Source organism: Pinus tabuliformis, chromosome 6 (assembly GCF_031772625.1).
Source record: "Pinus tabuliformis cultivar Carrire ecotype Pingquan chromosome 6, CPIR1, whole genome shotgun sequence".
Classification (NCBI taxonomy): domain Eukaryota; kingdom Viridiplantae; phylum Streptophyta; class Pinopsida; order Pinales; family Pinaceae; genus Pinus; species Pinus tabuliformis.
The window spans coordinates 492,302,076-492,326,246 of NC_142292.1; the positions used below are offsets into that span (position 1 = coordinate 492,302,076).

The 24,171-nt window shown below is 38.4% G+C and overlaps 1 protein-coding gene across 1 annotated transcript in view; it reads right to left on the bottom strand.

Moving 5' to 3' along the window:
- Positions 1–21,773, bottom strand: part of LOC149259469 (cell number regulator 6-like) — a 123,122-nt gene extending 101,349 nt beyond the window's left edge. Inside the window, exon 1 of the mRNA XM_089418309.1 lies at positions 21,323–21,773. Coding sequence (XP_089274435.1) covers positions 21,323–21,433 — 111 coding nt within the window. The 5' untranslated portion in view covers positions 21,434–21,773. The remainder of the gene's footprint in view (positions 1–21,322) is intronic.
- Positions 21,774–24,171: the final 2,398 nt, after the last annotated feature.

Here is a 24,171-nt window from a genome sequence, read left to right on the forward strand (position 1 = left end):
CCGCCGATGGCAACTAGCAAGGGGGGCAACAACATCTATCCAAGTTTGTTTCAACATGTCACAACAGAACTAAACCACAGCTACATTCCTGGTTTGCATGGACACTTCCAAATCTATAAAAGCGATCTAAGAATTTTTTGATTAGATCAATTGGGGATCCTCCTAGATCAAATGTTGCACACAGTGTAAGTTGTTCCAACCCATAAGTTTGTTGGTCACATGGATATTCTGATAAAAATTATTATATTATATTCCCAACTTGGAATGCGAAAGAGAGCAAGGAATAAGATTGGATTTTCAAATAACTCTAGGTTGATTCCTTGTTTAAGGTCTTTGTGTTGATGTAATCCATGAATTCATAGGATTATTGATTAGAAGAGCTTCGATTGTAATAGAGGACAGACTACCTCCCCACTCTCACTTTGTTTTGGATTTTGTTTCTTAGATTTCAATGGTTGGTGTTTTAAATGTGTGAACTTTGATTTTATTATTTCAACAAAGTGAATGACAGAAGTAAAGTGTGTGGTGTTAGTAGATTTGTGTTAGTTTTCAAGCTTACTCCAAAGGTGCTTGCACCATGTTTGGGGATGCTTCAAGATATTTTAAGTACATGGTGTTAAAAAATCTCTGGATGGTTTGTAATGGATTTCCACATTGAGATGGCTTACTCAGTGGTTGGTTCATCTCAATTGGGTGCTTGCATGATATTCTTCCCTAGGGTATTGGAGATCTTTAGACAATTTACATGACATTTTACCTGATGGCCACATGGAGATGGTTACTGTTTGGAGAATCCCCTGCAATGGAGGAGGATCATTTTGCATCCTAGTGGAGGGCATGAGCCCTAGACAACACAAGGTGGCTTGGATGCTTGCATGGGGTCTTGAAGTTGACTCAGGGATGCCTAGGTTGTGATAGTGTTCTTTCAAGGGGAGTGAACTATAATGTCCCTTTTTAGATATGTGCCAAAAATTCACAAAATTTTCGCTTACACATTCAAACACTTTAAATGCAATCAAGAGAAATCTTTTTCCATAGGGAAATTTCGTTAAACATGTTGTGTACAAATTAAGTAGTACACCCTCATACAATAAAATGCACAATGAAAATCCAAATGAGCAGCAAATAATAACTCAGCCAATTATTTATTTCTATTAGTTATGCAATTACATGTCAATGCTTCAGATTTAGTACTTGTAAATACCACTGCAAAATAGCATGCTTGGCTGAATAATAATCTCCAACATTGAGCACTAATGAGATACCTAGATGGTTCCTCCTCTAGACTAGCTAACGTGGTTGAATCACCCCACCAAAACTAGTTTTGATCAGCTCGGGTGTATGATCTCAACACCGAAACCAATCTGGCCAAATCAGCTAGGGTGGATGCACCACCGAAACTACCCTCCTTACACGAGTTCACACCCTTATACTCAAGCTCCAAGAGCTCTCAAATCAATAAGAAGACAAATACCCAATACTTGTTCATGAGAGAGCTCTAGTCTTCCCTTTAAAGTCATGAGCTATCAGAATACCATGGGAAAATACCATGGGCGAATACTATGGGTCGGTAGAATACCATGGGCGATTACCATGGGTGATTACCATGGGTGCCCTTTTCTCCCTTTTGATGATCACTTGGAAAGGGACATGACATGAACACAGTGGAGTACATGGCTTAAGAGGTTTGTTGGAGTCAGTAGAAGCTTATAGGAAGAGTGTTGGACAACTTGGACTCACCTTGAAAAGCACCCTTGCTTTTGGAGCCTCACTAATGGATGATGTCACCTTGGAGCTCAAAATGTGTACTCTTGGAGTGTAGTGCTCCACACATGTGAGCCTACATGTGATATTGTAGGTTGCTTGTAGGGGCATAGGTCCACATATGTATTGTTGACCTCCTTTACCTCTCATATATACAAATAAAGGAGAGATTTGTTTACTCATTCATTCTTATTCATTCTTGTGTAGAGATGTGATCAATAGGAACACACTACTCCTCTCTCTCTCTCTCTCTCTCTCGGATCTTCTTTTGTACTTGATCTCTATCTCTCTTATAGCTACTAGGGTTTCTTGAGTTTTTTGGAGCATATTAATGGCTAGAGTTAGGGTTTCATCCCTTGGAGACTTGGAGATTAGCGTTTTGAGATGAAACCCTAGGTTGCACTTGTTAAAGTGAAGAAGAAGAAGAGATTTCTTTGCCTTGGAGGACATGCTTGTTGGATTTGCACAGTTGAGCTAGGGTTTTTATTGTTTTCACTAGCTAGAGTTTTGGAGATCTAAAGGATTGTACTAGCCTTGTGATAAGGTTATGGTATGTATATGAACTTCATTTTTATGCATATTAATGAAGTTCTCACTCTCCAATGCTTGTGTAACTGCATATTAGATTTTCAGCCATCTATTTCTTCCTGGTTTTGTAATTTTCAGCACTCATATGTCTTGCTTACTTGACATAAGTTAAGGGTGAATCAAGTGATTTAACATTATATTTGAAGCATGGGCAGATTTGGCATTGTATTTACAGTGGTTATAAGTGACTTTCAGATCTATTATATGCATGATAAGAGTGCTCTAAATGGTTGAAATTTATTGGCACACTTTGGTATCTTATCTTTTGAATTGCTAGGGATTGGGGTAGTTAAGAGCTAAAATATTGTCCATTGTTGTTGTTGTTTTGTTTATATTTCATAACAGCCCTAAGACTCAAAATTTATAGGATTAAGACCTAGGAAACCTCTAATTAAGAGGTTAAATTTCTGTTTTGCATTAATTGTGAGCATGTCCTTTCTACATTGTTTCAAAGCTTTTGTCACTGAGATCACTCGGTGCATAAGAGGGAGTTTGTATTTCAACTGAGGAATATCTGGGAGAAGTGCCTAACCTTGTTAAGGATTTTGGGTGTGATACCCTACACTGCTTGGGAGGAGCATTTGGGCCCTAGAAAGGGTTTTTGTTTACTTCATATATTGTTGACTTGTGCACCTGAGGACTTGTTCAAGATGTGTAAGGTGGCTCTCGATCTAAGAGAGTGTAATAGGTTGGAAAAAGCTTCCGATTTTGTTCCTTAAAAGCTTGTAATTTAGTTATTTAATGGAGGGAGTTGATCTTTGGGAGCAAGCAGTGAAAGGGATTTTAAAACCTACCAATCTAACATAATTGGTTGCTCATCAAAAGGAGGCCAAGTTGAAGAGACTCATTCTTGATTTCATGAGGGATCACTTCATCTCACACATTGCTAAGAAGACAACAAGAAAATATTTCAAGTTCTGTTTGAGTTATTTCAAAACCATTGTGCTTCTCAACACATGCTATTGTGAAACCAACTTTCAGTCATTCCTATGAGCAAGACAAATATGGTGATGAGTTACTAGACCAAGATTAGTGAGTTGAATGATCAGCTAGTCACCATTGGAGAAAGGTAGAGGATCATAAGTTGCTTTTCTTTGCCTTAAATGGACTTATTCTTCCTAGTTGCCTTTTTTTCAATGTCTTTTTGCTCGAGAAACTTTGCCGAAATTTCCAAAGCTTTGGGTCGGTCTTGTGCAAGTAGAAATTCCAGTCTTGTTCAAAACAACAAGGGGAGGTAGATGCAATTGGTCTCATCAGGAAGCCAAAGAAGGGTAGTAAGAAAGGCTACATGAAAAAGGAATAAAGAGATACAAGAAAGGACTTGAGTAAGGAAGTGTTTTTAATGTCACAAAATGGGATATTATGTAACCTAGTGTCTATAGAAAATTATAGGAGGATGTAGCCCAACCCAGTTTTCATATTTTGCATGGTTTAATGCCCAAACCCATCATAAACATGTGACTGATAATTTATATCAGATTAGCATTTGCATGAAAACAAAAAGCTACTCTACAATTTCTTTTTAACAGCTGGTACAAGAATAAATTTCAAGCACACACACTCAGAAAATAGAGACAATATTTTGGTCTAATGACCCTGGAAAAACCCACAAGGGGAAAACCAGTTCTAAGGGAGGATTTTATTTGCTTCTTAAGGAAAATATTTACACAGAGAAAAGTTAAATTATCTCCTCACTTAAGAAGTGCCTCTGAAGACCTCTTTCCTTTGAGTTCTGGGCTGATATTTATTTTACTCGCAGTCAGCTCTCCTCAGGCAAGGAATTTGGGCTTCATATCAGCTCTGTATACACAGAAACTCGGGCCACTGGACAGTTTATAATTCTGCCTGAAAACACGGTTATTCTCAACTGAAAATATGCCCTCAAACACTGACCAAAACACCTTGATTTCAGCGCTGTTAGGGCCTCATTTTTCTCACTGGCAGACTGTATTTTTCTGGGTCTTCTCACCCAGAATTCGACCTGGTTTCTTACTGCAACTTCGGGCTGGTTTTTGGCCTGGTATTCCTTCAAGAATCACGGCCTGGAACTTCCTAAAACTCTGCAAGGATTCTCTCCTTGAAAATCGACCTGAACCTGGCCTGAAACCCACTGCAAAACAGCCTGAAATTTTCGAGATTCATGTCTGGAATTTCGAGATCTATTCTGAGCTATATGTTGGAAAATGTAACTAGTTTCGGTCTTCATAATTGTCAATGTATTCAAGTTTATGTATATCTTATGCTACAAGAAAAAGAAGAAAGAAAAATATTATTCTTAAGCATGGGTTTCATGCTCCATTTTGATGGTCATCTACGTAAAACATGTTCTTCATGCTTCTAGGGTTTGTCAAGTCAAAAGAATATTTTTCTTGAGTCAAGAAAGTCATTATCGTTTGTATAAGACCCCTATTGGACAAGTTGTAACATGTAAAAGATATAAATTATGAGTCTAAAAAGTCCTACAAGCATCGCACAAGTCGGCCCAGGCAGTGACAAGTCGGCCTAGAAGAAGCTATTCGACCTCATGGAAAGGCTATAAATACAGGCAGCTTTGACCTCATTTAGCACCCATGTGATCTCTCAAGAAAAGAAGTCCAATCTAGAGCAAGGAAGATCAAGGAAGCTGGAGCGAAGATCATGGAAGCAAGAAGAAGCCTAAAAGAAGAAAATTCTGTTTTTGGGCCATATTCTCTCACACATGTGAGGGTTAGGTTTTCTGCAGGAAAGGAATTGTAGGTCTGAGTTGCAGGAAGCCGAAAATTTCAGATTCAAGTTGCAGGAAGGCCGAAATATTGTCTTGGTTTCACTTTGACTCTTGTTGACTTTGGAGACATTATCTTGCTAGAGCAAGAAGCTCTTGGAAGATTGCCACATGCCAAAAAGAAGTGTTGTTCTTGCTTTAAGAGACCAAAGTTGCAGACTCGAAGTTGGGGGCCGAAGTTGAAGCTGGAAGCTGGTTGAAAAAGAAGTAACCCTTGTTGACTTGGTTGATCTCTGACCTAATTGGAAGGGTTTCTTGGAGGGCTGACCTGGTGCTTGGAGGGGGTCTTGGTCTAGGGTTTTAGGTCTTGGTTTTCTCATTTGAAGCAGATTCTATAAGAAAAGAAGAGATTCTTTCCGGGTTTTCCCCTTGGAGGGGTTTTGCCCTGGCTTGGAGCCTAATACTTGTGTACATTGTCTTTATTGTTTTTGCACTTGATAATTGTTTGATGAAAAGATCTAACAAAGAAAAACAAGAAGATAAATAAAGTTCATAAGCAATTATTAAGATTAAGGAGAAATTGAATTAATAGTTTCCCTACTACATTCTCCAACATGGTATCAGAGTTAAGCTGAACAAGAGAATGCAGTTGGAAGATTATCTTGAAGAGTTTGCTTGTCAAGAGGAATCATTTGCAGAAGGACACAAGGAAAGAAGAAGATCTACTGACCTAAAAGAAACAGAACCACATCAAGCTTTCATTGAAGAAGACCTCATCATCGAGCTCTCAACAAAGAAAGGAGGACAAAGTTCTTATTGAAGAGTCTCTAGTGCTTCATCTTGAAGAAGAGGAACCATAAAGGAATCTTGGATCATCACTCACTCTTTGAAGTTGTTCGAAGACACCATTGTTGAAGGAATCCTAGAAGTCATCATTCTAGGGCATCACTGAAGTCTCCTTGAAGATCTTGAAAACATCAAGATAGTTGGAAACATCATCAGAAAGGAAAAGGACTCTTAGTTGAAATGTAAGTGTTATATTGTCTCCTATGTCTCAATCTTCAAATCATATGGCTACATTTTGCAAGGAAAGCAACAAGCTCATTGGATCAGCAAAGTTCCTTGCATGGAAGAAGAAGATTGACTTGGCACTCACAGAAAATGAAGTCATGGAATATGTCCTTGGTGAAGTAGTTGTACCAGACAAAGAGAAGACTCAAGAGTTAGCAAAATACAAGAAGGGAGAAGTAAGGGCACAAAGGATCATTGTTGAATCTATTAAAGATCATCTTGTTCCCTTCATTGCAGATTTGAAGACATCCAAGGCTATGTATGACAAGTTAGTAAAGTTGTACTTTATAAGTACATCGAGTCAAAAAAATTCCTTGAGGAATCAACTATATAGAATAAGGAAATCAAAGGATGAAGACATGGCCACCTATCTCATGAAAATCTCACAAATAAGAGACCAATTGCAAGGGCTTGGAGAAACTGTTTCTGAAACTGAGATGAACATTTGTGTATTAAATGCTTTGCCACCTTATTAGAGTAGTTTTGCAACTAATATCTATTCTAAGAAGGATACTACACCTTTTGATGAGTTGTGGACCCAATGCATCTTGGAAGAATCAACGATCAAGGCAAAGGAGGACACCGAATCGAATGAAAGGTCTCAAGCATTTATTGCAAGGTCCAAGAAGTTGAAGAAAGGGAAGTTTGGAAAGTCTAAGAAGAAGCTAGATATGTCCAAGATTCAATGTTATGGATGCAATGAATATGGATACTTTAAGATGGATTGTCCAAACAAGAAAGATAACAAAAGAAATGAAAGAAGTAAGGCTCACATAGTTGAAGAAAAGGGAGAACTTGAGAAGAAGTCAAAAGGAGAATATCCCAAGGATCTTTACTATTGAAGAAAGCTCCATCTCTGTCAATTTCTTTATGAAGTTTGTCTTTCATTTTATTAAGTAGAAAGTAGAGTAGCATGCATTGTTGCATTCTCTAGAAGAGTCTTGATTATTGTAAAGCATGGCATCATAGAAAGAAGCATGTGATAGTAGAATTAGAGTCTACATGATCAAGTTGCTTTGAAAAGTTATCTAGTTGTCAAAGAATGAGAAAATTAGGACCATATTGCATATTATTGTTCATCCAAGCATTTTCTAACATCATGTTAGAGGTAGTCATTTTGCAAAGAGGGATCATCAAGATCCTATAAGAACCATCACTCTGGAAGATTCTTGGAAGAAGCATTATGACTGGTATATTTTCCATCTAGTATGGAAACAATACTCTTAAAGGATGAAGGAATGCAAATGGTCGAAGACATAATGAAATTATCTCTTGGGAAAAGAAACCTATCTCTAACAGGTATAAAAAGCAAGCTCGTTCGAAGGATGGCTAGATGGTTATATGGAAGCAAAGGTATGCATATTTTAAGTAAACTCTTCTTTAAGATAAGGTTTCATATTTAAGAATTGTGCAAAAAGAGTTGGTTATGAAAATGTGCTCAGCAAGTCTTCCATGTGGTTACTTGATGCCTTGAACAAGAAGTTTGGTCAAGACTCTCCCACAAGATAGCATAAACATGATAATATTGGTCAACATCAAGTATGGTATCTGGAAGAAAAAAAGAGAGTTACTAACGATAACTCCTAAAAGGAAGATATTGTAGCTTGGTAATCAAGCTCGATCCATGGGCACTCTGATTAAAATGAATGCATGAAGAAAGATTCATGTGGAGATGGATCATGCGAAAGAATGTTGATCTCGAATAACTCAAGTAAGTTGATGCTTTAATGAGAAGGCCATCATAATAACATAAGTTTGATATTAATATTTTGATATTGGTTATCTGGTTAACATATTGTTTTGCTACCTAGAATAATATTGCAGGAATGCATGATGACAGTTGAGGAAAGTTCAACTGTGGGGGTTGAACTCAATTCAAAGAACATATGGATTGGGTATATGGTTCTCACATCATCACCTTAAGATTGAAAGGTAGTAGTATAAAGACGATAGCATGATGTTCATGAAGATCACTTTCATGTTTAAAGGAAGCTATGGCTAACTCTATTTTTGGAAGGCTCAATACAATGCCTTCATTGATGATACCTAGAGGAAAGTGATACAAAAGGTTGATGACCTGAACCCTGTCACAAGATTGAAGGAAGAAGATGGCTCCTGATATCCAAGAAGGAAGCTCAACATAATGAGATACAAAACAAAGGAATGAGGGAGCCATGCAATTATGAAGAACTAGTAGTTGATACACTTATAAAGACGAGAAGCTTGAATGACTTCCCAACTAAAAGGAAGTGGAAGAATCTCCTCTATATTTGAAAGGGAGTAAAAAGAGTCTCCTTGAATACATGAAAAGGAGCAAGGATCAATTCCCTAATCAACAAGGAATGATGATCTACTCTCTGGTTGAGAGGGAGTCATGACAAACATCACATTTGTATTCTCCTCTTCATGTGTCATGAACTTGACCAAGACTAATAGTCATAAGTCTAAGTGAAGGCCATGGAGGGAGAATGGTGGATGGAGAATTGGAGAAGCATCTAAGATTTCCTTGAGGATAGAAAATCCAATATAGGAAATGGACCGACACTTTTTGAGGATTGGACAGGTTTCCAAGATAAGAGTGGTCAAAGAGGACCGATATTCTTTGAGGATTGGGGACCCGAGATAAGAATATTCCTTAAAGGACATACCTAGTGAACATCTGGATGGGGTATGTACCTTGTAGAGGTAGTGTGGTATCTCACATAAAACCTCCCATCATTATTGTTGACACCTAATCATTGGGAATCGGGATTGGGTAAATATATGTAAAATAGTGTAAATAATAAATAAGGAGAATAGGAATATGAAGAGACATTGGGAGGTGAAGCTCAAGAGTCTCTACCTCCATGTACATATCCATGAGAAATCTTAATGCAAAATACAATTTGCATTGTGGAGTTACCTCCTGGCCTGACATGGTATCAGAGCCAACTCCATTTTTAGCTTTTTTTCCCTTGTAACTCCCTCCTGTTCTGCCTATTTTGCAGAATTGTCACCTCTACCATTGCCTCGATGGTTTCTGGTTTCTCATACTTTGTCTTTCTATGCGTTACACCTGCACTGTTGGTCTCGGCCTGGACCGCTGGCTCCGATCCAATGTGGTATACCCAATGAACGATGCCCTCTACATTTTGTTTAACGTTGCATTCAACGGTCTCCCCGGTATTCAACGGTGCTCTTCATACATACGTTGCTAACAACCTTAGCCTTGGCCCTCTCCCTCGACCCCTCCACACAATGTATACCACTTCCACTACAGTCCTTCCCCACTGCGCAGCAAACATTGTCATCTCCACCACAGTCAACTCCCCTCTGCAACGTTGAACGCTGGTGTCAACTATGTTAAACTTTGTTTTACACAGTCCACATACAACCTGATTGTGCTCCCACAGCACGCTGCGCTATTCCACGCTGTTATTACCACCCTCCAGTGTTATTACCACCCTCGTTGTGCTACTCCACGCTACGTCTTAATACCACTCATATAATATAGCACCCACAAACACTACATAATACCCAAACTCCAACACTACCTCTCCCGTTGTTCGAACCGTCCCCCATCCTCCCAACTCCAAATGTTGTCGTTGCCATATGCGGCCCTCCCCACAAAGGTTAATCCCTCAGTCTCCATATTCAAAGTCCACGCAAACGTTGTCGCTACCATACGCCTGGCCCATTACGTTAATACCGTCCCCACATCCACCTTCCCCAAGTAACCACTCCCCCAAGTATTACCTTTGTCCTATATATCGGAGTGTATTTTTTTTTTAATTTTACACCATATTTTTTACACATTACATAGTCTTTAAGATGCATTCATTGATATCTATTGTTGGAATAGTCCTCTCTGGAAAAGAGAACTATCCAGAATGGTCGCGGAAGATAAAACAGACTCTCATTTTCAATGAGTTGTGGAAAGGAGTTTGTGTAGGAGAAGGAGATACTGAACATGCAAAGCCCACCTCAGATAAGGAGATCGCCATTTGATAAAATAAGAACAGCAAGACCTATGCCTTGATTGCAGCATCTATAAATGAAGAGGTGAGTCGCCATATTTCACCATTTTCAAATTCTTTTGAAGCCTTACAGAAGTTGAAGGAACTCTATGACTCACACTCTGAACTTGAAGTTGTCCAATTGATGATTAAATTGTTCAATCTGAATTTAAAAATGATGACCCTCTTGCTTTAGCATCAGAAGTAAGATCTATTATGCATGATATTAAAACCACTGGTGTTTAAATAGACATTCCTCTTATAGCTTATGTCAAGGCACTATATTCGACTTATTCAAATTAACTTGAGTCATTGCAATCAAGTGGAAACCTCAAGGAGATTACCTTTGACTCCCTTGAGAAGAAGTTTGCTGAGAGAGAGAAGGCTTTTGGGAAGAAGATTGCTCCTCAATCTTCTGAAGAAGTTGTGTGTCTTGCACATAGAGAGAAGAATCATGCTTAAGATTCTTCTAGAGGAAGAGGTGGCCAAAGAGGAAGAGGAAGGGGAAGAAGAAATTTTAGAGGAAGGGGGGCGGACATTTCCAAGGAGAAAAGTCAAATCTTCATTGTATACATTACAATGGAGATGGACACGATGCATCCACATGTAAATTGCCTTGGGAAGAATTTAGCAAGAAAGAAATGAAGCCAAAGGTAAAACCCATGACAAAGAGAAAAGTAAAGCACCTGAATCCACCCACTATGTTGTGGCACATTGTAATATTGGAGTAACTAAAGACTTCTTTAATGCTTCACTTGCTTCTTGGAAAAATGATTGGTTGCTTGATTCAGGGGCAACTTGCTACATGACATTTAGAAGAGATTTTTTTTAAGTATTTCCTGACAATGTTGATGGAGCAATATACTTTGCAGATAAATCAAAACTCAAGCCATCAGGGCTTGGCACAATCAAGCTCAAACTGCTTGGTCTTCCAGACTTTCTTCTGCATGATGTTTTATATCTCCCAAAGCTGAGGAGAAAATTGTTGCCTTTGGTCCACATCCGCCAGCAAGGGCACTCCATTCATATGTTTGATGGCAAGGTAGAGGTCAGAAAAGCATCAAATCACTCACTTGTCATGACGAGGATAGAAGAAGAAAGACTTTTGAAGCTGCAAGGTACCTCTATTTGTGCACAAAACTTCTCATACAGTTCTCATTATGATGAAGGTACATTTCCATCAAATCTTTTATGGCATGCTAGATTTGGACACTTGAACTATGATAATGTTCGCTTGTTGAAGAAAAATGGTGTTACTGGTTTGCCTACAATTCCTAGGAAACTTAAGCAATGTGATGCTTGTATTCTAGTAAACTATAAAACATACCAAACAGTCTTTTCATGATTCACATTCCAGAGCACGTAGAAAACTTGAACTCATTCATTCAGATTTATGTGGTGCAATGCCTGTTCCTTATACAAATGGAAATAAATAAATGATGACATTTATTGATGACTACACCAGAATGTGTTGGGTTTATTTATTGAAGAACATATCTGATGTTTTTCAAACATTCAAGAACTTTCATGCATGGATTGAAAATGATGCACAATCTCATATTGGCTCAATTCGCACTGATAATGGAAAAGAATACACTCCAAATGAATTTGAAAACTATCTTCGGCAACATGGGATCAAACATCAAACGATTGTGTCTTATAATCCCCAACAGAACGGAGTAGCTGAAAGAATGAACAAGGCAATCTTAAATATGGTACGTTCCATGATGTTTTTCAAGAATGTAAAATTGATGTTTTGTTCTGTGTTGTGTATGTAAAGAATAGATGTCCATCTAATGCTATTAGAAACAAGACTCCTTATGAAATGTGGTATAGCCACATTCCTTCGATAAAGCATCTCAAGGTCTTTGGTTCCACCTGTTATGCCTTGATACCAAAGGAACAAAGAAACAAACTTGGTGCAAGGAGTCATAAGTGTATCTTCTTGGGGTATTCAAATACCTCCAAAGCATATCGTCTCTATGATGAAGTTAATAAGAAGTTTCGGACAATGTTTTGAGCGACAGCTTGATCGTTTGGATAGATTCGGACATGCAAAATCATTTCAAGAATTTGATAATCACATTCCACATCTTGAAAGGGGGATTCCTATACAGGATCAATCTGTGGAATCTTCTTCTGAAGCACTCTCTCCCCCACATGAAGCTCTAGCCACTGATGTTGACACCTAATCATTGGGATTGGGTGAATATATGTAAAATAGTGTAAATAATAAATAAGGAGAATAGGAATATGAAGGGACATTGGGAGGTGAAGCCCAAGAGTCACTCCCTCCATGTATATATCCATGAGCAATCTTAATGCAAAATACAATTCGCATTATGGAGTTACCTCTTGGCCTGACAATTATGCTATTGTATAAGAAAGAGCATGTCAAGTTAAGTCCTTACTATGTTGACAATGATGGTCGTAATGTTGATGCTTAATGATAGCTTACCAATTTGACTCTTCTGATGGGAACTCTTCAGTTTGAGAATAACCTTGTACCAAGTGTACAAATATGAATACCTCCCTAGTTAAGAGGGAGTGTTGGAAAATGTAACTAGTTTCGGTCTTCAAAATTGTCAATGTACTCAAGTCATTATGTATATCTTATGTTACAAGAAAAATATTATTTTTAAGCATGGCTTTTATGCTCCATTTTGATGGTCATCTACGTAAAGCATGTTCTTCATGCTTCTAGGGTTTGTCAAGTCAAAAGAATATTTTTCTTGAGTCAAGAAATTCATTATCATTTGTATAAGACCCTATTAGGCAAGTTGTAACATGTAAAAGATATAAATTATGAATCTAGACTCTAGAAAGTCCTACAAGCATCCAAGCACAAGTCGGCCTAGGCAATGACAAGTCGGCCTAGAGGAGGCTATTCGACCTCATGGAAAGGCTATAAATACAAGCATCTTCGACCTCATTTAGCACCCATTCGATCTTTCAAGAAAAGAAGTTCAATCTAGAGCAAGGAAGATCACGAAAGCTGGAGCGAAGATCAAGGAAGCAAGAAGAAGCTTAGAAGAACAAGAAAATTCTATTTTTGGGCCATATTCTCTCACACGTGCGAGGGTTAGGCTTTTGTCGACCGAGAATTGCAGGTCCAAGTTGCAGGAGGCTGAAAATTTCAGATCTGAGTTGCAAGAAGGCCGAGATATTGTCCTAGTTTCACTTTGAATCTCATTGACTTTGGAGACATTATCTTGCTTGAGGAAGAAGCTCTTCGAAGATTGCCACATGTCAAAAAGAAATGTTGTTGTTGTTCTAAGAGGTCGAAGTTGCAAACTTGAAGCTAGGAGCCGAAGTTGAAGTTGGAAGCTGGTTGAAAAAGAAGTAACCCTTGTTCACTTGGTTGATCTCTGACCTAATTAGAAGGGTTTCTTGGAGGGATGATTTGGTGCTTGGACGAGGACTTGGTTTAGGGTTTTGGGTCTTGGTTTTCTCATTTGAAGCAAATTCTATAAGAAGAGAAGAGATTCCTTCTGGGTTTTCCCCTTGGAAGGGTTTTGCCTTGGCTTGGAGCCTAATACTTTTGTCCATTGTCTTTATTGTTTTTGCACTTGATAATTGTTTGATGAAAAGATCTAATAAAGAAACACGTGAAGATAAATAAAATTCACAAGCAATTATTAAGATTAAGGAGAAAATGAATTAATAGTTGCCCTACTGCTTTCTCCAACACTATAATCTCGCTTGAAAATTTAGGATGCCTCCTTGAGTTGTTAAACCTCTTCCCTTTGGTTGCAAACTTGCCTCCCTTCTCTCCCTTGCTCTCTTCTTAATGGCTCTCATGAGAATAATTAGCTTTGTCCTCCTTTTTCTCCCTTTTTGTCTTCCTTTAGTGTGGAGAACCCTAACCCTTAGATCTAATGGCTAAGATTAAATCTCAGCTCATTAGATCAAGGGTGGAGATCATTTCCTCTTGACCCCCTTTTTAATGTGGTCCCCCTTTCTATTAATGAGCCTCCCTAGTACTTTTTAATGTTTTAGTACCATGGTCACTTTTTCCTCATAAAGTAACTTTTAGAATATAAAAGTCACTTTAATAATATAAAGTGTACTTTAGTACTTTACACATAAAAAGTACTTTAGCCCCCTTGATATTAATAAAATCATAATATCACTTAGACAAAAGGTAATTAATGTGTCTCCCTAGGCCAAAAGGAGAAATGCCTAGGAAACACCTCCTTGGTACCATTTTCAACACTCCCTCTTACCGAGGAAGGTGTTTCTCACCACTCCCATCCTGTCTCTGAAGAATACATGCTTGCCCCTTGGCAATGACTTGGTGAGAATGTCTGCTACCTGTTCATCAGTGGATATATACTCAAGCTTCACAGCTCCCCTCTAAACCCAGTCTCTGATGAAGTGGTATTTGATCTCAATATGCTTTGACCGGTCATGAAATACTGGATTCTCAGAGAGTTTGATACAACTTTGATTATCACAGTATATCATAGTTGGTCTCAGCCTCTGACCAAATAAACCAAATAGCATCTTGCGAAGCCAAAATGCCTCGCAACTTGCTTGACTAGTTGCCATATACTCTGCCTTTGTGCTGCTCAATGCCACTAGCCTCTGTTTCTTGATGAACCATCACACAACTGCTAAGCCCAACGAGAAACAACACCCGAAAGTACTCTTCCTGTCACTAGCTCTGTCATCTCAATCGGAGTCTGTGCAACCAATCAATCTGACTCCATCACACCTGACATAGCCCAGACCATAATCCATTGTGCCTTGTAGGTACCTCAATACATGTTTTGCAGCCACCCAGTGCACTCTCCTGGGCTCCATCATAAATTGACTCAACATGTTGACTGCGAAACAAATATTTGTTCTAGTGTTGACCATATAGGTCAAGGAATCGATCAACTAACAATACAAGATGGGGTTCACCAACTCGAAATCTGAAGCATGCAGCTTCTCCAGTTAGTAATCATAGGAGTATCCATAGGCCTGCAACCCTCCATACAGAATCTCCTCAAGATATCACTTGCATACTTGCCTTGAACAATGAAGATACGCCAAACCTCCAACCCCAAAAAGCAATGCATCGGTCCCATATCGGTCATGTCAAACTCTGAAGCAAGATCTCTCTTGTAGTGTTGGATGAGTTTGTCCTCTCCTGTGATAAATAAATCATCCACATACAAAACCAGAATGAATGGACCATCAAGAACCATAATGAAATAGAGGTTTGGATCTACATCACTCTTCTGGAAACCCAGCTGCTGCAAGTAGGCATATATCCTCTCATACCATGCCCTCGACACCTGCTTCAATCCATATAAAGCTTTCTTAAGCTTGCATACATGAGACTCCCTCCCATGCACCTCAAATCCCTGTGGTTGCTCAATGTACACCTCCTCCTGTATAACACCATTGAGAAAGGCGGTCTTCACATCCATCTGGTGAATCCTCCAACCCATCTCAGTTGCTATAGATATAATTGCTCTAATGGAAGTATAACGAGCAACTAGTGCGAAGGTCTCCTCATAGTCAACTCCCTCTACCTGTGAGAACCCCTGCGCCACAAAACAAGCTTTGAACTTCTCCACGCTACCATCTGCAGCATGTTTGATCTTGTAAAGCCACCTGGAAGTCACCACTGACTTCCCCTCAAGTCACGGCACTACCTCCCAGACATCATTCTTCATGATGGAGGCATACTCCTCCAATATGGCATTGTGGCCAGAGAGCACTTTCTAGATTGGAGGAGTATGTGAAATGATTTCATCCAGGAGGAGATCAGGAGGAGTGCTAAGGTGGGCAGCAAGAGTGGTGGGGGAGGTGAGGAGGAGAATGTTGCCCTTGCAGTGAAGGGCAAGAAGAAGGCCAATAAGTGGTCTTCTAGTGTAGCAAAGAAGGATAAGGGGAAGCAGAAGACGAAGGAGAAGGACATGAGCAAAGAAAAATACTTTGCTTGTGGGAAGATGGGTCACTATGTTGTTCAATGTCTCAACAAGAAGAAGAAGTGAGTTGCAACTTCAGCATAGGTCGACGAGTTCACTTCCAGATTTGAGACTGAGTTTGCCTTGGTTGAGTTTAGCCACTCATGTTACATCTTCCCATGCATGGTTTGTTGATAATGGAACATCCTGCCACGTGACTGGAGTGAGAGAGCACTTCACGAGTCTCCCAGAGGATGACATTCACTTGGAGGTTGTGCTTGGAGATAACTCTAAGGTCACAGCAGCAAGACTGGGGACAGTATCATGTCAGAGGGAGTCATTACCTCCTCTGGAAGTGACAAATGTTCTTTATGTTCCACGGCTGAAGAAAAACTTGATATAAATTTCTAGCTTGGAGGACAAGGGGTATGAGGTGTTGTTCCGAGAGGGACAAGTATCGATATATCCTAGGGGATCTAGTGTTGAGCATGCTAGACCTATTGGAGTCCGGAGTGGGAAGCTATATAGTTTCATGTTTCAACCTATTTGTAGAATATTATATGAGAATGTAGCCCAACCCAGTTTTCATGTTTTGCATGGTTTAATGCCCAAACCCATCATAAAACATGTGACTGATAATTTATATCAGATTAGCATTTACATGAAAACAAAGAGCTACTCTACAATTTCTTTTTAACAACTGATACAAGAATAAATTTCAAGCACACACACTCAGAATATAGAGACAATATTTTGGTCTAATGACCCTGGAAAAACCCACAAGGGGAAAACCAGTTCTAAGGGAGGATTGTATTTGCTTCTTAAGGAAAATATTTACACAGAGAAAAGTCAACTTATCTCTTCCCTTAAGAAGTGTCTCTGAAGACCTCTTTCCTTTGAGTTCTGGAGTGATATTTATTTTACTCATGGTCAGGTCTCCTCGGGCAAGGAATTTGGGCTTCATATCAGCTCTGTATACACTGAAACTCGAGCCACGAGACAGTTTATAATTTTGCTGAAAACATGGTTATTCTCAACTGAAAATTGCCCTCAAACACTGACCAATACACCTTGATTTCAGCGTTGTTATGACTAGGCCAAAAGGAAATTAATGTGTCTCCTCTAACATTGTGTCTAGTGTTGGATGGTATGCTGATGGTGGAGCTTCGAGACATGTGACATATGATTGATCATTATTCAACAAATTTCAAGGGCAAGGAGAAGGCATGAGTGTGGAGCTTCGCAATGATGCTACTTATCCTATGAGAGGAGTTGGCTCCATTTCCTTCTAGATACCTTTAAGTGATGTTTTAGTTGTTACTAGTTTGAAGAAAAATCTTGTTTCAATTTCTTGTATGACAAATGCATAGTGAAGAGTTGCATTTTAGGGGCAATAGTGCACAATTAGTGATTGTAATCTGGATAGTCCAAGGACTTTGGCTAGAAGGGAGAAAAAGGATGGCATTTACAGATTACTTGTAGATCCAATAGCATGTGTACATTCCAGTGAGAAGCTAGATGAGTCTTCTGGTTTTGAGGAGGCTTAGGAGCATGTAGGAGCACCCATTTATTCAATGAGGACGAGTATACGTCCTCGAAGATATGCTAGCCATGCTGCATTGGTTTCTTCCATCTATGAGCCTTCTACCTTCTACTTGTCTTCAGGAGGACAAGTGTGATACCTTGATGGAAGATGATGTTGAGGATGATTCCATGTTTGCAACTAATGAGAGTATTGTCAAGTACAAGGGTAGGTTTGTTGGATTCTCTCAAATAGAGGGAGTTAAGTATGATGTTGCTCGTGCTATAGGATTCTCTCAAGATGAGAGAATTGACCATGTCGAAGTTGTTTCAATTGCTGGAGGATTTTAAGATTTTAAGTTGAAGCTAGGAGTTTGGTCCATTGTGTTCCCCTACTTAAGCATTGAACCTTGTTCATTCTTTTAAGCCAACAAGGTGCCTTTTGCGTTGTGTTTCTACTAGCACAAACCAATGTAAACTTGGGTCTAATACGCACCTCAAGAATGTGCAGACTTATGTTTGTTAAAATTCGCAACTAGGGCCAAACTCCATGTGGGTCGTCTTATTTATGTAGCTAATATTTTTCTTGGATCCCTCTCATCGAGAGGTGTAGGATTGATCTAAAGATCATCCAATTCCGATAAGTATTCATGGAGTTATGAATTTATTTGCGTTGTAAGACAATTCATCAAGGTCGGCCAACAACCAAATAAACCCCACATGTGCTCAACGTTTTAGTATAAATAAAGGTGGCCTTCAAGTCATTTCAACACACTTGGGATCTCTTCCTCTCTCTACTTGTTTTTGGGTTTTAGTAGGAGGAGAGATCTTAAGGAATAACGTTGCCCTGATCCAGAGTGCAGAAAGTCGGAACTGCTGGAAAAGCCGGAAAAGCCGAAACTACCGGAAAAGTCGAAACTGTCAAAAAAGCCAAAAAAGTCAGAACTGCCAAAAAAGCCGGAAATGTCAGAAAAGTCGAAACTGCCGAAAATGCCAAAAAAGCGAGAAAAGCCGGAAAAGCTGGAACTATCGAAAATGCCGGAAAAGCCGAAAATGCCAAAAAAGCCAGAAAAGTCGGAACTGTCGGAAAAGTCGGAACTGCCGGAAAAGCCGGAAATGTCGGAACTATCGAAACTGCCGGAAACGCTGGAACTGCCGAAAAAGCCGGGACTGTCGAGACTGTCGGAAACAACCGGAACTGCCGGGAACAGCCAAAACTGCCAGAACTGCCGGGAACTACTAAAACAGCCGGAGCATCTATCTCCGAAGGAGAGCAGCATGCAAGGGAGAGCTAACTAACATTGGGACAGTTGTATGGTACTTAGCAGCAAATACACCAAGCATGCAATGTTACAACTAGCATGCAAGGGACAACTAGCATGCAACAAAAAGCATGCTAAGGACAACAAGCATGCTAGGGACAACAAGCAAGCAAGGTGCAGCCAACACATAGGTCAGGATGGCAACATGGTGCAGCAATGGCACATAATGCAGTACAGTGATGGGTACAATCATGATTAATGAAGCGTGATGAGATGCAACATAGTGATGATGGGTGCAGCGCGGTGAGGTGCAGCATGATGACGAAATGCAGCACAACGATAGGTGAAGGAGTCACCTTGGAGAATTAGTTGAAGCAGCATGTCTTCAACTGATCTCATGTATCATCTTCTTAGAGATGATCTATGCTCTTATCTAAATAAGTCAAAGTATTGACTTCTGTTGTAAACGTACTATCTCTCTCTCTCTCTCTGCTGAACTATTGAAGAACATATAAGAAGAATTGATCAAGGGTTTCCCCACATTGGGGTTTGTCCCTGGCTAGCGCCACATCTTGTGTCCTCTTGTCTTGGCTTGTCTTCTGCAATTTATGTTTATGTTCTATCTGCAGTTTACTTTAATGCTGATGTGATTGCTAATCTGGAAAAGATATGGAGCTAACTGTGAAAATTGAAATAAATTGCTCTAAGCATAGAACATACCTAAAATTAACAATGTTGCATATCTTAAGTTCCAAAATTTGATAGATCAGCTATATTTAATGCACCTAGTGCACTATTACACACATGGGAACACATAAACATCAAAACAAATGATGGATCACTACCATTGGAGTTGTAGAATGCATCTTCTTTCTCACGATGCAACAAGAGATATGTTTCCACTATTAAAAGTTATGGCAAGGATATTGCAGTTTGTTATCAGAACAAATTCTAGAAGAACAACAATAGAAGGATAAGCAAAAGGCTGTCCAAGGAACAATGAAAGAAAATTACGGTAATATAGCAAACCAACTTTACAGATCAAGCAACAAAACAAGTGGCAGATGGATTTCTATAAAAAGTTGGGAATACAAAGTAGTGGCAGCTTTAAGTTTTTCTTTCTCCCTCATATGGTGTCAATAACAGAATGGAAAGCAACCAGAAAATTATAAATGCAGCAGACAAAAGAATAGTAAAATGATATGATAATTAATAGATATAGAAAGAAGACAGATGTAAAGAGTGAGATATTGTCCTTGAATTCAGTCCGCTCCTTGAAGAAGACTTCCAAGATGAAAATTATTAAACAATGCTGGTGATTGCATCTAATTCTATTCCTCGGCTACACAAACTCAATTTTATATTTTGTAATTTGTTCGCATTAGCATAATGTGACACACCATGTCAAAAAGGTTGTGTTTCAAGTGGTAAATCAAGTTAGCTTTCTTAGGATTTGATCCCTCCCAAACAATATGTCATGTTAATGCAGCCAATTTTGAGCTATCTTGTGGTATTTCATTATTAACTGAGACTAAGTATATTTTGTATGAGGCAGTGTATCTTATCAGATGTTCTAGGTGCAAGTTTTGGGTAATCCCGATGCCCTCTGGCAATATCTCATTGTTAAGCAAACCTAAGTTATTTTGTCCTAGAAAGTGTCTCTCAATGGATAAGAATACCCCTCATTCATGGCATTGTCAACCGTTGTCCTTGGATTCAGTCTATTCTTTAAATGAGAATTCCAAGATGGAAAATTACATAACAATCGTGTCCATCAGTTACACAAATTCAATTTTAGGTGCTCTATATTGTATGCATAAGCATGTGATACATGAACTCAACCTGGTTGTCAAAGAGAGGTAAACAACTGAGCTTTCTTCATGGAGATCAGGGTTCAATTCCTCCCAGAAAAAAATTGTGTGTTAATGCAGCCAATTAAGTGTCACCTTGTGATGTTTCACTATTAACTAAGCCTAAGCAATAATCAATGAGGCTAGGTACAAGTTTTGGGCGATTTTTGACAAAAAATGATATCCATTAGTTGAGGCATCTAATTTAAAGATAGAGCCCGGTCCCTTAAAAAAGGGCCATCTACCAGATTTACCAGATCAAAGAAAGCATGAGATCCACCTTCCATTCTTCATCAATGAACCAAAAGTAAAGGTCTACGATAATGCAAATCCCCAGATCAGTGGGCAAACAGACAAAACACGGTTCTAATGCTGCAGTTTCAATGGGATCATATAAGCTATCCATGCCCTCATCTAAATTGAATTGCTCCATTAACGTCAATTTTTCTCATGGGTACTCTTCATTGTGTATCAGAACAGGAAAAGCTTTGATCTGGCTCCCATTGGTCATTTAGTTTTTTGACATTCGGGGAATAGAGATCAAGAGCACCGGTTTAGCATTCCAGCTATTTAGGCATGCAAAAGCCAGATAAAGGATCCGAAAATCTTCTACGAAACAGAACAATAAAGGAACCTGAAAATGAGTGGGATTCAAAATAAAACCAACCTGTGGAACGTGGACAGGCTGATTGAGCTCCCCCGGGCGTATCTCTTCAATAGCAGCATCGTGCTCCTTGGTAAGCTTCACATAACGTGAGGCATTGTCATCTTCTGCCATGTTTGGCCAATATGCTAACAGGGTTCTCACAAACTCAAGATTGTCACTTCTTGAGCCGAGATCCGAATCAGTTCGCTAAATTCAGAAATTTGGGCCGCCTAGAAACAAATTAACTGGTTTTAGATTTAACCGTAGTTGACTAAGGGGGTGACTAGCGGAATCAATTGGGAGTCTGACACAATTGCTCAACCTATTAGTCGTTGGGTTCATCACAGGCGAAATTAATTCATATTGTTCCTACGAATGAACGAGAGAGCGAGGCCAACCAGGGTTGGACTTTCAAAACAAAGTGAGCTGTTCAGTTTTGACAATTTGCCATGGTGGGTTTATTATAATTTTGACCGTATCCAGTGGTGTTATATGAACATTTTGTCCACTCTAATAATGGATGATCATCAATTTTAACCGTATTTGACCGTAAAAAGCCCGATAAACATTTTGCCTTCAAAGCCCTTAGTGCCACATTTTAATACATTTTGAAAAAATATTTTATTTAAAAGTTAAATCAAATATAATTGAATATTTCTTATGGATATTAGTGCAATCATATAACTTATAACTTGATTAATAAAAAAAATAGTTTTTGGCTTTTCTTTTTTTTTTAATTTTAGTTAAATTTTGGTAGAGATACTTAAGTTTATGTTGTTTAATTTGTGGAATTTGAGTGTCTTCGGTTTTTCATTCAAAAATATATTTTAAATAACAAGAAATTACAATCTTGCTTGAAATTGTATTACTTAATTCATGTAAAAAAAGTCATTTCGTCCATAAGTTAGACTCCACCCATATAAATTAAATGGTAGGTAAACCTCCATAGGCATCAATCCATGATAACCCTGAAAACACTTTCCCCATTATACATCTCACATTGGCCAGATTAAAAAAAACATAAAAATTAAATTATAATTCTATTTTAAATTATTACTATTTATAAAAAGAATTAGCATATATATATATATATATATATATATAACAATATTCTTAATCATTGAGATTTGCCCCTCCTTTATCATGAAAATCCTTAACTTGTAAATAGTTCTTCTTAGAATATCATGGACCAATACCATGGTTTATCAATACAACATGCCTAGTATGACATTTGTTGATATGATATTTTCTTAAATTAATTAGGTTGAAAAAAATTAGTGGATGCAGGTTCAATTATTAGCAGTTGGATAGTGGTGGATACAAGTGCTAAATAAATCATTTTATACTAGAATGACCTTAAATTCTCTCTCCCTCTGCATTGCTTACCACTCACAATATCCAACCTAGATATTTTGTAGTGTTAGTGCCATGGATTTAGCGAAAATGCAATTAAATGCTAATGGACAGTGGTTCAAAGGAGGGGTGGAATAATACTTCTTAGTGACTTTTATAATAGGAATAAAAATTGTTCATCGTTGCAAGAGCTACACAAAGAGACGAGGAGATTCACAATAACTAGTGTGATTTGATGTATTGTGTTGCTTTGAGGAGCATCTGTGGCGGTATTGAGATTATGTCTTTTGAACAAGCGCAAGAGAAGATGAAGTAGCTTTTGGAACGACTATTGGAGGCAGTGGAAGGTCTGTTGAAAGCTACGTCACAACGAAAATACCTAGAGGAAAAGGAGAGACTGACACACCTAACACTGATGAACACGAAATATGAACTAATGTAGAGAAAGTATGAAAAATCACAATTAGAACTTCAGACTGAGTTAGCAGCCATGGACATCAAATTGGTAGAGGTGGAGGAGAATTTTAGCAATGGAGCAAAGGGTGCCTTGGTTGAGTAAGAGACAAACAAGGAACTGGAAAAAAAAAAAAAGGATCAAAAGAGCACTAGATCAGGAACAACAGGTCAGGGACATTGATGTTGAGCAGTGGGTAGAAGCTACTGAGGCAGGGTTGTCTAATGCCAGATAATTTGTTATGTTTTGGAATTTTGTGATATTTTGCAAATATAAGTTGTTAGGAGTTTTCTCTAAGGAATATGGTAGACAACTATTTAGAATAGCTTGTAAAAAATGTCATAGGCATAGAAACTCTATTTTTTGATATGGTGAAAACAGTGTCACTGTGGAATATGATGAATTTTGTGAGGATTCTAGCTAGGAAACCAGATTATGTTTACAATACAAAATCTCTACTCATTGAGTGGGCCTAATGGTTAAGAGCATGTGTTTCATCCTAAGAGGTCACAGGTTCAAAACCAGAGGCAGGTAGAGTATGTATGCCTTCGTAGACTTAGTAGTCAAATCATTGCACGAAGGTGGGTCCCTTGTCCCACGAACAAGGGGGTCTCATACACCAATTTGGTGTCTGGCTTGGTTATGACCTTAAAAATGGAATACTAATCTTCACCCTTGATTTGGGAATACTACTATGAATATCTCAACATATTCCATGGATGTTAAATCTTTACCATCTGCCTAATAATTATTGATAATTAAATTAAAAGTGTGGAAGGGCTATTTTGACGTAATGAAATGAGAGGTGAAATATTCATTCTACACATCAATATATTTTTAAACTCTATTTCTAATAAATAATGTACCTGTATAAATTAAATAATTGATAAATGGTGATAGATATCAATTCATAATAAACATCAAAACACTTACTGCATGATACATGCCACCTTGCCAAAAATAATAAAATAATAATAATAACTAAATATAACTTTATTTTAAATTATTATTATTATTACTTTTATATAATATATATATATATATATATATATATATATATATA